At 44.0% G+C, this 16,445-nt stretch overlaps 1 protein-coding gene across 3 annotated transcripts in view; it reads right to left on the reverse strand.

Moving 5' to 3' along the window:
* BTBD8 (BTB domain containing 8) overlaps positions 1–15,663 on the reverse strand; it is a 42,641-nt gene extending 26,978 nt beyond the window's left edge. For 2 of the 3 annotated variants that reach the window (XM_082227702.1, XM_082227700.1), the window contains exons 1-2: positions 15,333–15,663; positions 12,392–12,589 (exon numbers count right to left, since the gene is read on the reverse strand). In XM_082227702.1, coding sequence (XP_082083828.1) covers positions 12,392–12,589; positions 15,333–15,490 — 356 coding nt within the window. In that variant the 5' untranslated portion in view covers positions 15,491–15,663. The remainder of the gene's footprint in view (positions 1–12,391; positions 12,590–15,332) is intronic. The other variant, XM_082227701.1, reaches the window with a different exon arrangement.
* Positions 15,664–16,445: the final 782 nt, after the last annotated feature.

Here is a 16,445-nt window from a genome sequence, read left to right on the forward strand (position 1 = left end):
GTTAATTCAACCAGGAGAAAAAATATCTCCCAGGTACATCTTAAAAGTGTATTTTCCTAATAGCACATCTGCTAGAGAAATAGTACTTTACAATGCAACATCCCTGAACCAAACCTGGTCCATGAAGCTTCTGCCATCTGGCTTCTTAGTTGTTCTTCTAGAAATATAAAAGGCAGCTTTAAAGGATGGGCAATTCAAGACCAGACCAGCGTTCCCAATCTCTCTGAAAGTGGCTGACGAAGGAAATTGCTGATCAAGAAACTAGTTGTTGCAGATTTGATAGTGGGGGAAGAGCCACACCTCCATGGTACTGTGGATCAAAAGTTCCAGGTTTAATTCCCAGAATCTCCAGGTGAGGCTGGGAGAGAAATCCCTGCTTGAAAAAGTGGAAAGCCACTGCCAGACCATGCGAAAAATACTGGGTTGAATAGACCAATTGCCTAACTCAGCATAAGGCAGTTTTCTATGTTCCTATGCACAATCACCTAGAACAGGGGTCTGCAATCTTTAAGACAAAAAGAGCCACTTGGACCCGTTTCCGAAGGAAAAAAAACTGGGAGCCGCAAAACTCGTCATTATAAAAACAACTTTTTTGTCACTTTTTTATTATTTTTTTGTTTGACCCCTCAGAATTACTCCTCCTCATAGAAATAAACGTTAAATTAACAAGTTACCTTTGTGTGTGTGTGTGTTCTTCACTCCCCTTCAAAACAGTGACCAGCGTACATGCCCCCTTTCAATGCAGTGACCAGCGTACATGCCCCTTACAATGTAGCAAGCGGGGGGAAGGTGACGTCGGGACGGTGCGTGACTAACGCACGCACCGCCCCCATGCGACATCACAGCCAGTACAGCGCCCGCCACAGTGGGGAGTGTTGGGGCGCACAATGCGCCTCCTCCCCTCGCTAGTATCCGCCCTGGAGCCGCGGCAAAGGTGTAAAAGAGCCACATGCGGCTCCGGAGCCGCAGGTTGCCGACCCCTGACCTAGAATGATTCAATAGTTTCAGAAACTAGTTATTCTACAGGGAGGGTCCATGCATGCAACAAAGATTATGCTACATCTATAACCATTTTTTGTTTGCTTTTTTCCCCTGTGTTACTTTCTGGCCTATTTAAAAAGCAAACTCGAGAGCCAGTGTGGTGTAGTGGTTCAGAGCGGTAGTCTCGTAATCTGGGGAACCGGGTTCGATTCCCCGCTCCTCCACATGCAGCTGCTGGGTGACCTTGGGCCAGTCACACTTCTTTGAAGTCTCTCAGCCCCACTCACCTCACAGAGTGTTTGTTGTGGGGGAGGAAGGGAAAGGAGAATGTTAGCCGCTTTGAGACTCCTGAAGGGGAGTGAAAGGCGGGATATCAAATCCAAACTCTTCTTCTTCTTCTTCAAACTCGCAACTGTGCATTGGAAAGAAAACCCCATTATCCCAGCATAATCAGATTCAAGCAGACCTAGCGAGAGAAGACGTACATAAAATACAGGTGCATGTGGATATGCACAGGAAAAAAAGCATGACCCAAACATGCCAGATTATAACTTGAAGATCCTGTGATGTAGACTTAGAATGAGCAGCCCTTTGGATCACTTCCTGGTTTTTCCCGCTAAAGTGTTCATTTACTGCCAATGATAACAAAAACAGCCTCATCAGTTCTCAAAGTCTTTTACAACAAGACAGACAAAATGCAACCTTCAAGAAAGCCATAAAGGGCAAGGGTGTTTAAAAAACAAGAAAAACAGGATTGCCTCTGAGTAGCTAAATAACTCAGGCTACTTTGGGGGGCGGGGAGACTTCCAGATAACTATTTCCTTGAAAGACTTGCTTGGCAATATGCATGAATTTATGGAGTGTTAAAGAGTATGCTGTGTCCTTTAAGGCATAAACACTCTTGTCCAAATCTGTTCTGAAAACAACCTCCAGACAGACATTCTAAACTGTGCGCTGCAATCAGATGAAACTTGTCTGTATTTATTAGTCAATTTATAATAATTCCAGGAAAATACAAGATAATCTTCCTGCCTGGAAGCTGTAACACTCCGTTATCAGACAGTCATCTAAATTAAGGTTGCAAAATTCTTCTCCCCTTTGGGAGAGTACGCTGACTGGACTGCTAAAATCTTGATCATCACTTGTGGGGTTGACAGGCTTTCCAACAACGCAATAAACAAATAATGACTTTGGCCTATGCAGGAAAGGAGAAATAGTCATTTCTACATATTCTGTCACACTCTAGCATGACCAATAAACTGATTGCAAGCTGTGAAGACAAGTCCAAGTTTGATTCTCATTGCCCAAGGGGCACAGGTTTATTCAACAGACCAAGTCCCCCAAGGGCACCCACGTACTTCCTCCCATAGAATGAACAGCTGCTGTTCATTCTTATGTGGGAAAGTACAGCATTTGGGGGACGTGGGTGGCGTTGTGGTCTAAACCACAGAGCCTAGGACTTGCCAATCAGAAGGTCGGCGGTTCGAATTCCTGCAACAGGGTGAGCTCCCATTGCTTGGTCCCTGCTCCTGCCCACCTAGCAGTTCGAAAGCACGTCAAAGTGCAAGTAGATAAATAGGCACCACTCCGGCGGGAAGGTAAACGGCGTTTCCGTGCGCTGCTCTGGTTTCGCCAGAAGCGGCTTAGTTATGCTGGCCACATGACCCAGAAGCTGTACGCCGGCTCCCTCGGCCAATAAAGCGAGATGAGTGCCACAACCCCAGAGTCAGCCACGACTGGACCTAATGGTCAGAGGTCCCTTTACCGTTACCTTACAGCATTTGGCGAAGGGAAGAACAAAGTCTATTTCCTTCCCCTCTCTTAAGGTGGCTCTACGATTATGGGGAAGAGGACTTGTCGTTTTAAAAGTTTAACCCCACAAAATCTGCTCCCCCATTTTTGTTTAAGATTCCTTCTCCTGCTTTTCCAACTGGAATGCTTCTTGCTGGAAGAGGGAGGAGAAGCAGCATCACGTACCTCCTCTTTGGATTCTGGAGTTGTGTTTGGTCCATGAAAATTGAAACAGCTTTGGGAAAACAGGTCTGACTCTGTCCCATGCTCTACCTAAAGACACTGGGGTCAACCTTCTTTTTTATTTAAATCACTATTTACCCACATGCCTTGAATTACAAATCATTCTGCAGAAAAAGACAAGATGCAGGTTTTCTGTAAGATCACCCGAAACTCCTGGGAGCATACAGAGGCACCTTTAAATAGGGGGTCAGTGCCATGTTTTTGTGAACTCAGCCCCTCTCAGTCACTACCCCCCAAATGACATGTGCTTTTGCCTCTGAATCAAACACCCATTTCTCTTCTTTAAACTTCTCCACGCACATTTGACAAGCTGTCTCCATCTCTAAAAAAACGAAGCACCTTGCAGTTTATCCAAATACCTGGAGCAGATTAGTAAACCTGGGGAGAAAACAGCTCCCCATTCACCCTAAAAGACACATATGATGCAAAAGCTACCAACTGTTGCAACATAGTGCCCTCCACATGTTGTTGGACTACAATTCCCATCATCCCTGACCACCGGCCATGCTGGCTGGGGCTGATGGGAGTTGGAATCCAACAACACCTGAAAGATTCCATGTTGGCTACCTCAGGCCTCTTGGGTTAGAACAGCAGTGCATCTCACTGTTCCCTTCCCCTGCTCTTCCGCCCAAAGACTTAGTGAAACCTATAGAAACAATATTTAAAACTCTCCAAAGATCCTGTTAAACACACACACACACACACACACACACACACCAGCAGTCCAGCAAGAAACTGAATATAAATAAAGCATAAAAACTAACAGACCCAAAGAATCTAAAGTCAATTTAATGTGGCACTAAAAATACATCATTCTTGGCAGCAGGTAAGCTTCTCTGGGGAAGAGCATTTCAGAATCAGGAAGAGATGGTCAATGAAATGCTGCCAACTTTCCATCTCTGACTATCCCATCCACCTCAAGTTAAACACATACTTTTGCAGCAACTAGGCCAAAAAGACAAAAGGCGTTAACATGGGATGAGACAAGATTACAGAGAATCTCCTCCAGTTAAGAGCACAGGATTATTAACTAAGGTTTCAATTGAAATAATGAAAGCATAACATTTCAGCCAAAGAAATAAAGAGTCCGGAATCAACACTGGATTTTGGGTGATTGGGGGGGGGGAGGAAGGTTCCCCTGAGTGGAGGGGCCCAGCCAAGGGGGTGCAAATTTGAGAAGATCCATAGTTGAAGAGGTGTCAAATTTTGGCTTTGTACAGAGCACCATTATTACGAAAGATTACCAAAGTCTGCTCCTACCAGAATGACCCTTCCTTCATATACTTGCCCCGGCTAATATAACAGGCAGCTTAGAGATCTCTTACATCAGAGGTCAGCAACCTAAGGCCCACAGGCCACAAGCGGCCCTTGGGGGTCGTTTAACCGGCCCATGGACCCCCACCGCCCGCTTGGGGACCTCGCCGCTCGCTTGGTCGGCTCCCGTGCGCTGCACTAAACTGGTGCAGAGCAGAGCGGGGACTGCCTTTTGTGAAGCTGTGCATGCCTCCTCTGCACCGGAAAGAGCATTTGTGCATGCATGTGTGCGCACATTCTGGCCTGCTGCAGCATCTGCACGACCGTGAACCGGCCCAAGCCACAAAAACTTTGCTGACCCCTGTCTTACATGGTTACAGAACATTTGCAGCAAGATGTGGTAGCTTTTGAGTTAGAATTCCCTCTCTGCAGAAGGTGCAGCATGGAATGCATGGAGCATAACTTCTGCTGTCTGCAGACTGAAGACTCCTAGCAGCAGACCTGGTATGTACATAGAGGAAATTTAGCCATGATAGTGACACTAGATGATGACAACGTTAAGGGATGGTTCACCAGCATAGTGCATATTAGCAGGGCAAGTCTGGATTGCACAAGCCCAATGGACAGTGTTGGGCGGATGAAGCAAAAGGTGGCAGTAAATACCAATTACTGCAGGTGGGAGAGGCGAACAACAAGATGGGAGAGTTGTTGGTTTTCTGTGCCCCACAGAGGCATCCAAGAGAAAGAGAATGCTGCAGGAAAGAGAATGCTGTGTTAAATGGCCCCATGATCCAATCCTGTGCTTATGGACCTTCCACATAAACAAAATAGCTGATCCTAGAATTTCTTCTGGATCTGCTAGACTGAGAGCTACACTAGACATCTCTATTATGGAGCAGGAGGAAAACAAAACAGCATTAAGACTTCCAAGGTATACATCACTTTGAATTTTTCCATTAGAAACAAACAATAGTTTTAAAAATAGCATGTAGAACAGAAGCTAAAAGGAATGACAGCCTTAGCAGTAAACAAGCTAAACGATACCAGCCATTCTGAAGCTGCTCGAGACAGGAAGCTGAAATGTCTATATAAAAAGGAGGACAGAAATACAGCAGAATTGAGAGAGCAGGCAGACTATGTACTCATGCTCTGTATTTTAATGCAACTCAGAAGCTTCTGTGCTTTTTGAAGTAGGGAGAGTTCTCCGTACGTTTCAATCTATTATAATTGGCCAGGTTAATAAATGTTTAATATTTGTGGAGTTCTCCGTATCTGCCCAAGAACGCTGCAGTATTCGCTGCTGCATTGACCTAGCCACGGGAGGCAGCACTCACCGATCTCACAACAACTGAAGCACATTGGGAGCAAGATGCTGTGTTGTGGAAAACAACCCATGTCACCTTCACTCTCTTAGAGCAGACCAATTCCCGATAGCAGCTACTAATGCAAAATATATATATATCCTGCAGAAGTCCTGCCTTTCAGAAAATTCATACATGGACACAGGCTTGCTTTTATAAGAAAAAAGACTGTCTAAAAACACAAAGGCTCAACAACTTTGGGTTGTCCGTTCCAAAAGGTGGGAGTTCCTGCACCTCTTTTTCTGGGGGGGGGGAGCAGCACTGTAGACGCTATTATAGCTTTCTGCTCAGTGGAGGTCAGGTGACACATTGGAGCCAATATCAATACGCAACCAATATATATGGGTTGTTTCTTAGCGCAGACCCAGGCCAGCAAGCCTGAGCTTCTATAGCCACCGGCCACCATGAACCACCATTGGCAGGACTGGCAGCAACAGCAGCAGATGTGTTCTATGCTTATGATAGTATTTTATTCCCTTGGTAATTATGCCGTTTTAAATTATTTGCATTTTATATTTGACTTTATTTAGCAATGTTTCCTTTCGAAATGTTTAAGATGATTAGTTTTTAACCCTTACCTGCTTTAAGTCTGATGTGTTCAGTTTATCTGTATGCTTTTATCTTATGCTGGTCTGTGACCAAAATGAAGATTGATACTGATATTTAATATTAAAGCTGATTTGTGGTGGTCATGTAAACATGCTAGAGAGTATTGGGAAATGATCATAAAACTCACATTTCCCAAAAGACCAGAGCCTTTTTCATAGGATGATAAGCGATGACATTCCAAAAAAGGCACTCATTGTCTTTCTGTGTGCGACTGCTGCAGCTTGAATAGTATATACGGAAAAATGGAAAAAAGAAGAGATACCCACGAAGGAAACTTGGCCAAACAAATTGATCGAATACACAGAATTAGTAACCATGACCATGAAAACTAAGGAATAAGGACAAGTTAAAGAGGAGTGGAGGTGTTTTGGAAATTATCTTCGAATGTACAATATATGATTTAACTTATAAGTATAAGTTAACCTATGAGCAGCAGATAACATCAAAAAAGGAAGACTTGAGATGATAATGGGTGAAATATTAGAATATGCGGCAGGTCAAGATTTCCATAGAATGCCACAGAGAGACTCCAAAAAGAGGAGTGATGGATACTGTACAATGTGTGTATAAAAGCTGTTAAAACTGCATAAATAAAAGTTGGTTTTTTTAAACGAAAAGTTTAAGATTTTTTTGTTTGTTAACTTTGTATGTACAGTATAAGATACATATTCTATAGTTGACATCCTTTGTAATGTTTTATTTTGAAATCTTTAAGATAATGTTTTTGTTTTTACTGTTAATTATGTTGCCTTGACTGTATACTTTATATTTGACTTTGTTTTATTGCGGCTTGGTTCCTTTGATGTTTTAATGTGTTGTAACCCGCTTTGAGATTTTTTTTCTTAAAAATATAAAGCAATATAGAAATGAAATGAAGTAATAATAATAATAATAATAATAATAATACAGTGGTACCTCGGGTTACAGATGCTTCAGGTTACAGATGCTTCAGGTTACAGACAAAGCTAACCCAGAAATAGTACCTTGGGTTAAGAACTTTGCTTCAGGATGAGAACAGAAATCGTGCTCCGGTGGCGCGGCGGCAGCAGGAGGCCCCATTAGCTAAAGTGGTGCTTCAGGTTAAGAACAGTTTCAGGTTAAGAACGGACCTCCAGAACGAATTAAGTTCTTAACCCGAGGTACCACTGTAGGTCCTAGGAGCAGCCCCCATGGTGAGGCTGAGCTGCAATCCTGATCACTGCAGATCACCCAGATGGAGCAGCAACATTGGGACTGTGCAGCTGCACTAGCAGAACCAACCTAGGGCTCCCACCACCTGAACATGCACACCCAGGCAAGCAGCAGGGACAGCCCTGTTCGGAAGGCAGCTGTGCCCCATCACACGGGCTGCTACTGTAGGGCTCTAAAGCAGATGATTCTGTCTCGGTTCCTCAGTCAGACCAACCTGTCCCAAACAGAATCACAGAACTGTACAGATGGAAGAGACCCTGAGGATCATCTCATCCAACCCCCTGAAAGAATACACAGCAGTCCCATATGGGGATCGGACCTGCAACCTTGGCATTATCAGCACCACACTCTAACCGATGGAGCTATTCAGTGGCTGGTGAAGGGGTGCAATGGGTAGGAAAGAGTAACAAGAGGCTGTCGCCAGTGACCAGCAGCTCTGGATAAAGGGAGTTATTGCACTGTTATTGAAGTCAGCACTGTGCAAATAAAGGATTTATTTACCGGGTAAATACCTTGTGAATCTACCAAGAAACTTGATGATAACCAGAAGTTAAGATGGACAGGAACAATCTGTTGTCAGGAACTGGTACAGTGGCACCTCGGGTTAAGAACTTAATTCGTTCTGGAGGTCCGTTCTTAACCTGAAACAGTTCTTAACCTGAGGTACCACTTTAGCTAATGGGGCTTCCTGCTGCCGCCGCCCCGCCATTTCTGTTCTCATCCTGAAGCAAAGTTCTTAACCTGAGGTACTATTTCTGGGTTAGTGGAGTCTGCAACCTGAAGCGTCTGTAACCCGAGTTACCACTGTATTTATAACAGGAGGACACCAGCAATAGACAAAGCCCATTAGAGACTCAAAGAAGTAAGTTGGATTTGCGGTTTTGGTGATGTTGATTATATGGGGTAACGAGGCTCCAACTGCAAACGCTTTTCACTAAAAATGTCAAATTTGAAATTAAGGCTGCAATCCTATATACCATGCTGAGTAGGCATATGTAGGACTGCATTGTAAGCTTTATCTTCCTGAACATTTGAAGAATGGGAAAACAATTAAGACAGAATAAAAGAACTGCTTTCAAAGACGAATTAAAATAAGTCGGGCGTTTGAAAAACAAAGCTTTAAATACAAATTTTTTTTACTGAAGGACACAAGGATGAAATAGAAGATACCCTCTCGCCCCCAAAATAAATTAAAAATCCAGAAATAGGATTACTGCCTCTAATAGCTGCTGAAACTGATAAAAATCCTTATTTCCTCATATAGATTTTGTTTCATTTTGCAAGCTACAGATAGCGATAAGGAAATTCAATTACGCTTAAAGACTCCGAGTCACAAAAGTAAACTGTACAAATAGACTGAAATCAATTTCAACAAAACTAGGCTAACTTAACAATATAATCAGACCTTACAGCATTACCAACATTTACAATTTCTGTTAATGTTATGGTGTAGATAAGGATCAGAGCCTAGACTTGCAAATATTTGCATAACCCCATGTTACAAGTTTTCTTGTGCAGTGGTATAGTTTCTGACCACAGCTTTTTTTGCTGCACTGCAGTACTCCTGTGATAAAAGCCAATGGAACTCAGGATTCAGTTCCAGTTGTGCAAAAAAATATCCTGCATGACTTGGCAATGTTAGCAAGACCTCTCTATTTCCGAAAGAGGGAAAATTTAATTGTTGGGAAGAATACATCATTTTACACCTGCAAATTTCTCCAGTGTGGATAAAATGCAAATCCAAAGTCTCACACATTTCAAAATCCTGCCTCTTCATTCTAATACCAGAGGCTTGGTACAAAGAACCAAAACAGAACTCTTTGCTAATAACCACAGCAAAAACACTTGTTTCCAAATATTGAAAACCAAATGAGTACCTGCTCCTGATAAACTGCCTGTCAAACTGAGACAGATGGCAAATATACTGAAAATTACTTTCATTCAGCTGAAAGGAGACATATTCACAAGAGATTCTTTCTAGTGATAAATAAGCTTATTTGCTATATATATATATATATATATATATATATATATATATATATATATATATTGGAATGCTAAATTTGAACGATAGTCCTGTCAATCTATTGGTTTTTCCTTATTAAAGTTCTTTGGGAAGCTTTTGCATATTTGTATTTCAGAATACAGGGTGGAATTATTTTCACACACACAGCTGTAATGCAAACCTTTGCCTTTGCTGTCTGTTGGGAAGAGTAAAAATTCCATTGCTCTATTTTTCCAAAGCTTCCTGCATTGTGCCAATTCATTCAATTATGCAGCTGCTAATTGGAATTGACAAAAATCTTTTACTTGTCAAGCTGTACGTACAGTGAGAACAGCATTTCTCCTTTTCAATTGGTGGCACGGCCAATGGCATTCACACTTAGATTTGCACAGGTCCTACTAAAAGCCAGAACACTGTCAAGTTTACAAAACGGAAGGGTAAGAAATGGAATGGATTTTATTTTATTTTAAGTAGGAAAATGGGGAATAATTACAGCAGGGTGGTTAAAATTAAAATAGGAATTCACAGTCTTCTACCTCTAACCTGTAAAGCTGATGTAACTACTGTTTTGCCCCATCTAAATATGGGCAAATAATAATAATCTGGTAATCAAAAACTGTGGTATTCCCTGGGAATCTCTGTAAAAGTAGGATGTCTGTTCTAAAAAGTGGCTTGAATTAGCATAGCCTCTTCCCTGCAGGCCTGAAGATCACATTTAATTAAGCAATATGCTGCTCACTCTTTACATTACAAAGGGAATGTCTAATATGCAGTTCTCCAATATACCACGGGCTCTCAGCGGCCATGTCACTTAACCTCAGTTGAAGAAGCCTGTCAACAGAAGAGACTCCCACTCAGCAAGAGCAATAAAAGCATCAATCCTGCTTCTCGCACATTTCATGTAGCAATTGGCTTCTGGGCCACATAAAAAATGACCTGCCCTGCATCCTTTGAGGAACACCAATCCTCTAAAGGAGAGGATTAAAGAACCAGAAAATTATCTAAGAACGTGTCTTGATTTTGACAAATTACCCAGTCTTGATAACGAGCGAAACATTCAGCACAGCCATAAAGGGAGCCTCTATATTGTAATGAGCTCTCCTAGGTGCTGGATTTGTGCAGAGACACCTAGGAACACCAGGAGGATTCTAGCATCCCCAACGCTGGCGGGCTTTACACATCTGTACAGCAATTGGAACCATTCACTTGTATGGAGCAAAATAAAGGTGCACACTTGGTGACAACCTCAGGACAAGCTAAACCACCCTTTGGCGACCTCAGAAATTAGCCAGGCACCAGGCGCTGGTCCATTTGGGACCATGTGGAGGTTGGCAAATAACCGCTCCATCTGGCTGGCCCCTCCAGCTTCCTTAAGCGGGTCAGAAGAATTACTTATTTATTGCATTTACATCTCACCTTTTCCTCCAAGGAGTTCATCCTCCTCAATTAATCTCTACAATGACCTTGTGAGGCAGATTAAGAGGTTGCAACTGACTCCAAGGTCACCTAGCGAGCTTCAGATTTTAACCCTGATCTCCCATGTCCTAGTCAGACACTCTAAGCACAACACCATGCCGACTTCCTATAGTCCTTCTGCTATGGGGCACTAGGTAAATAAACATGGGGAAAGCCAAATGTCACTTAAAGAAGGTTCTGAAGAGTTTCCTGGAAGCTTGTATTTGTTTTATTCCGGGTTGTTTTATTTGATCTTTTAATGTGTTGTAAACCTTTTTGAGATTTTTTTCCTTTAAAATATAAAGTGGTACAGAAATAAATAAATAATAATAATAATGACAAGTTCAATTGCAAAAAAGGTGCCTAGATATTCCATTGTGGCAACCGTAACTTAGGTTTAAGGTGCCATTTGGCAATTAGCTTATATATCTGAGTTTCTAACACTGCCTCGGAGTCTCAGATCAAGGGCATTCAGCCACCTCTCTGAGGTACCAAACTGAAGTAATTTTATAAATTTATGAATTATTTAAAAAGAATGGTGCATAAATTATTGGATATGCAACCAGTAACTTCCGGTGGAGTGAGAGTGCTGGAACGGGGAACAGAGACCAAACACCGAGGCCTTGCTCCAGGTCTCCCACATCACCCAATAAAATTGATTGGTGGTAAATTCAGTACAGACAAAAGAAAAATACGTTCTCACACAGTATGTAATTTATTTATGGAACTAATTGCCACAATGAGTGATAGCCAGGGTCTTAGGGTTGCTCCCCAAGTCATACACTTACTCTCAAGTAGTGAGCATAAGTTTGCAAAAAATGTAGAATAGACATTATAGTTCTTTCATATATCCTTGGTAAAAACATTTAAAATGCTAAGAAAGAGAAGAGTTTCTCTACCACATACGAGAAGCATCTCTAATGAAAAAATAACCTTTTTAACAAAGTCATCTAAGTAGCCAGTAGGCATGAGAAAAAGCAGTTTCATGGAGAAAGCAGACCATTGTTACTCAATGCAAATCACACCTCTTTTCATTAATTCATGAGTACTATGACTATCCCAAAATCATCTTGCAGTTAAGTACACTCTTACAACTTGCTGGCCACCACTCTGTCAGCTACCCCTTTTACCTCCACTTTCGCTTCCTCCCAATTTCATATTGTCAAATATTAATAAACAAACGTATCAAAAATATATATTCTGATATGTTGATGATTGGTTATGGGTTCATATCCACAGTGTTAAAAAAAAAGGTGGGCCACCATTCTTTTAACATATCGTAGAGTGGGGTGGGAGAACTCACTTTTCCCAAATTCCTTGTTCCCCAATCTAAGAATCAGGCTCATTCCTTGATGCCTAGAGAACCATTATAATTGGACAAACTGATGGCCTGCTATCAAAACTACCAGGCTGAAAACAAGTTTCTTAACTGTCACCAGATCTATCACAATACTGGCTCGAACTACATTTTTTAAGGGGGCAGGTGAGAGCGGAAACTTACTGCAGGAATGTTTTAAATTCAGAGGGTTCCAAATTCTCCAGATACAAAACTTCACCATGGTTTGGACTGTTTAACACTCTTCCAGCAACACGGGAGAAAAAACCGGGAACTCTTGCTAGAAGCACCCCCTTGTGAGCTCGGAAGAGAGCGCCGCCAACATGGAAAGTGACATCAGTTTGGATTTCTTCCTTAAGAAGCCTGTGAAAGACAACAGAGAGAGCATCACACATTGAGCTCAAAATGGAGTTCAGAATATGTTTCTTTCTTGGATGTCTAAAACAAAGTACTATGCTTGCTCACATTCCATCCTCCAATAACCAGGTACCCAGATGGTAGGTGGCACTGAAATTAACTGGAACAGGGGCGGCACCAACAGCCAGGATGACTGATCACCTGCTGAGGTACATACCAACCTGTGGAGGTGCCCTCCTATTCCTCCTTGCTGTCCTGTTCACCTGTGTGAGCTGACAAGAGCAAGCCACAGTGCCTTCTGCTTATTTTTCCTCCAGGACAGCTGCACAGATAAGACCCCGAGAAAAGGTGCAAGCAAATGGGCACTGGAAGGAAAAGAAAGCGAGCAACTTATAGAAGGGTCCCCCACAGAGATTTTGCCCAACAGCAACCCCAAACCTGGTGCCAGCACCGGATCGGACTCACATCCGGCTGTTCGATAATACGAACAACCAGGCCCATTGCAAAACTCGCTTCCTCTCCCATATTTTCTCTGTCCCCGCTTCTTGCTATTCCAAGACTTGCAATTTCTTTCTTTCCCTTTCATTTCTGTTTAGCTACTGGGAAAGCAGTAGCTTCAGAGAGCAGGCAAGGCAGAGAGCTTTTTTCTTGCTGAGATTCTGCACAGAGGCACAATTCCTAGTGTGCCCTGGGAAGAACCAATTATTTAACTACTCTAAGAATTGGAGCTCTGGGAGATCAATACGGGTCTCCTAGTGACTCTAAGGAATTCTGAACCAGCTACAGCTCCCAGAATTCTTTGGGGAAGCCATGACTGTTTAACGTGGTATGATGCTGCTTTAAATGTATCGTGCATACAGGAGCTCAGACATGCCAAGAACAGACCCCCCTGAAACCAATGGGATTTAAGTTAGCCGTGACAACTACTTATGCCCCATTATTTCAGTGGACCTACTTGGAGCATGCTGAAGCCTGCACCCAGCCCTTGCTTTTTCTCAAATCTTGAAAACTGCAACTTTCTCCAAGGAGTGGAGAATGAGTGTCATGAAGTAGTGATTCTGTAAAAAGGTATCGCTGGGTGGGGCCCCTCAGGCAGGTGGTAGCAATTAGTCCCCAAAGTGGGAGCAGGTGATGGGGCTGGCTGGCTGCCAGCATTCCCCAGCCCCTATAAATCTTCGAGTTAACCTGCCGAGGGGAGGAGAGAACACGCTGTAGACTAGGCTGCCATTTGACGTCTGTAGCTGGTGCCAGAGAAGATGCCAATAAAGTCTGATAACCCATTTGGTGCCTATGTGCGAATTATTAGAAGCTTGGAGGGAGGACTCGGGAAAGCGACCTCCCCCTTGATAGAAAGTTTTTTCCAAAGCACTGATGGAAAAACAGGTCCCAGAAGGGCATCCCCTAGCAATTAGTCTCCAGGGAGGAACAATTATTCCATCAGCTGGAATAGCTCAGACGATAGCATACTAGGCTCTTAATCTCGGAATCATGAGTTTGAAATGCCACGTTAAGCAGGAGATTCCTGTGTCAAAGGGAGTTGGACTAGATGACTCTCATGATACCTTCCAACTCTACAATTGCATGATTAATAAGCAACCCTGTGTGACGTTAACATATGAGAGTGCTGGAGGTGAAATAGTTAAAGAGGTTACCCAATCAGAACCCAGGGGGTGGAGTCAGAGGGACTATAAAACCAGCTCTGGGAGGGGCGGAGGAGAGAGTTCGTTGGGTGGTTGGTTGGAGTGGGAGTAAATTGGGATAGAGTCTGTGGGTAGGTTGAGTTAGTGCAGCGAAATAAGCTGAGTCAGGAACAGTTAGGAGCTAGGAAGACAAGTAAATATCTGAGAGGTGGTTTAGTGAGTGAGAGCAGGTAGCGGACGTTATAGGTCTGGATAGGCACCCTATGATTGTAATTGACCGATACAGTTTATGAAACCACACGCTTGTTAAATTGTAATAAATAAACATAAGTTTATGTTCCAATTTATCCCTAACTGGACTCAGTATTGTACCAGGTAGGGCATGGGTGGTGGCAGCGAGAAATAAAGTGGTGGCACAGGGATCAATAGACGGTGAAACGTCCGGGGACCCTGTGTGATCGCCACACCTTGGTAAGAGGGTTCTGTGCAAAGGGCTGCGTGCATGACCCTGGCACCAAAATTTTTGGTTGCCTGGCCCCTTCATGGGGAATTTTGTGGGTGCTCAGGCACCCAGGGTGTTGGCACCTATGTCTGGTAGTCTCAAAAAAAAAAGCTCAGTTAATTACACTAATAACTGTCTTTATTTGCTTACTTTATATTATAGTGGAGAAATTGCAGTGCTTTTTTCCTTCAGTGTTTCTATTCGTGCATTACAAACACCTTGGGGGATTTAAGAAGAAAATGGGATGGGGGCGGCAAAATTAGCAGGTGCCACACTGGGGAGTGGAGTCATGTGCATGTTGGGACTGCCTGCGCTGTGGCTTCCCACACGCCCCTCTCCTAAGCAACCCACACACGGGAAGAGCCACACTGGGGTTTAGTGATGCTAAAATTTGGGGGCCTTCTTAAAAGAAAAGTCTCCACAATTTGGGGGCCTTCCTAAAAGAAAAGTCTCCACAATTTGGGGGCCTTCCTACAAAGAATCTCCACAATTTGGGGGTTTTCCTTTAAAAAAAGCTCAATAATTCCTTTGGTTTCCTCAAAATAAGCGCAACCATTTGGGCGGTATCCTAAAAGAAAGCGCTCGACCATATTGAGGTCCCCCCTACCTCTCCACATCCTGCCTCAGCCGCTCGGCCACCGCCTCCTTCAGCCTCCGCCTCTCGGACGGGGCCTTCTCGCCGCCGCCGCCGCCGCCGCCTTTCCCTTCTCTTTCCGCGGCCCTCGCGGGGCCCTTGGACGAGGCGCCGCCGCCCCAGCGCGCCATGAAGCCGGCCAGGCAGCCCAACTTCCGGCTCAGAATTAGCCGACGGTCCCTGAGAGCCGCTACGCCGGCGTCGCCGCTCACGCTCCGCTTTGTCTCTCCCACGCCGCAACCGGCGCTCGGCGAAGGGAGCGTCTCGAAACTCTCGCCTTCTGTTTAGAAGCGGCGGCCCGAGAAGAGGCCCACCCCTTCCCTTCGCCTCATTGGGCAGCGGGGAGGAGAAGACCAATCGCGAAGCGGCTCTCCGTCGAGCCCCGCCTCCGTGTTGTTTACCAGTCTGGGGCGCACGTGGTTTGGTTCAGGTGGAGGCGGGGAGAAAAGAAGGGGGCGGCGGGGCTTGGCTACATAGAAGGTTCCCGGTGATCTGGAGCCGCGGACTCGTATAGAAAGCTGGCAAGGGTGTCATTGGGTCAGGGCAGAGGAGAGGAGAAGTAGAGATGGGTGGTGTTTGAATTCTGATCTGATGCCATGTTAGCTAGATTTCAATGAAGTACTTTATTTAGGGTTGCCATTTTCCCTAAAGAAAGAAAAAAAAAAGTGTTGCATGAATCGGACTTGGTTGGATCTGGTTCTCAGTGTGATTTCTCCATATGGATTGAAAGGGAATAAAAAGCTTTTTTAGGAAGACTCCAAAATTGTTGAGCTTTATTTTAGGAAGATCCGGAAATGGTTGCGCTCCCCCCCCAAAAAAAAACAACAACCGTGATTTTTCATTGATCCAGGACAAAGCGCCCTTTCGGAAATCGCCCCCCCCCATGTCCATTCAGACTTTGACATCTGGCAGCCCTAAATTTGTTAAGAGTGCAGTGCTCTTAAAGGTAAAGGGACCATTAGGTCCAGTCGTGGCCGACTCTGGTTGCGGTGCTCATCTCACTTTATTGGCCAAGGGAGCTGGTGTACAGCTTCTGGGTCATGTGGCCAGCATGACTAAGCCGCTTCTGGCGAACCAGAGCAGTGC

Source organism: Podarcis vaucheri, assembly GCF_965113315.1.
Source record: "Podarcis vaucheri genome assembly, chromosome: 6".
Lineage (NCBI taxonomy): Eukaryota > Metazoa > Chordata > Lepidosauria > Squamata > Lacertidae > Podarcis > Podarcis vaucheri.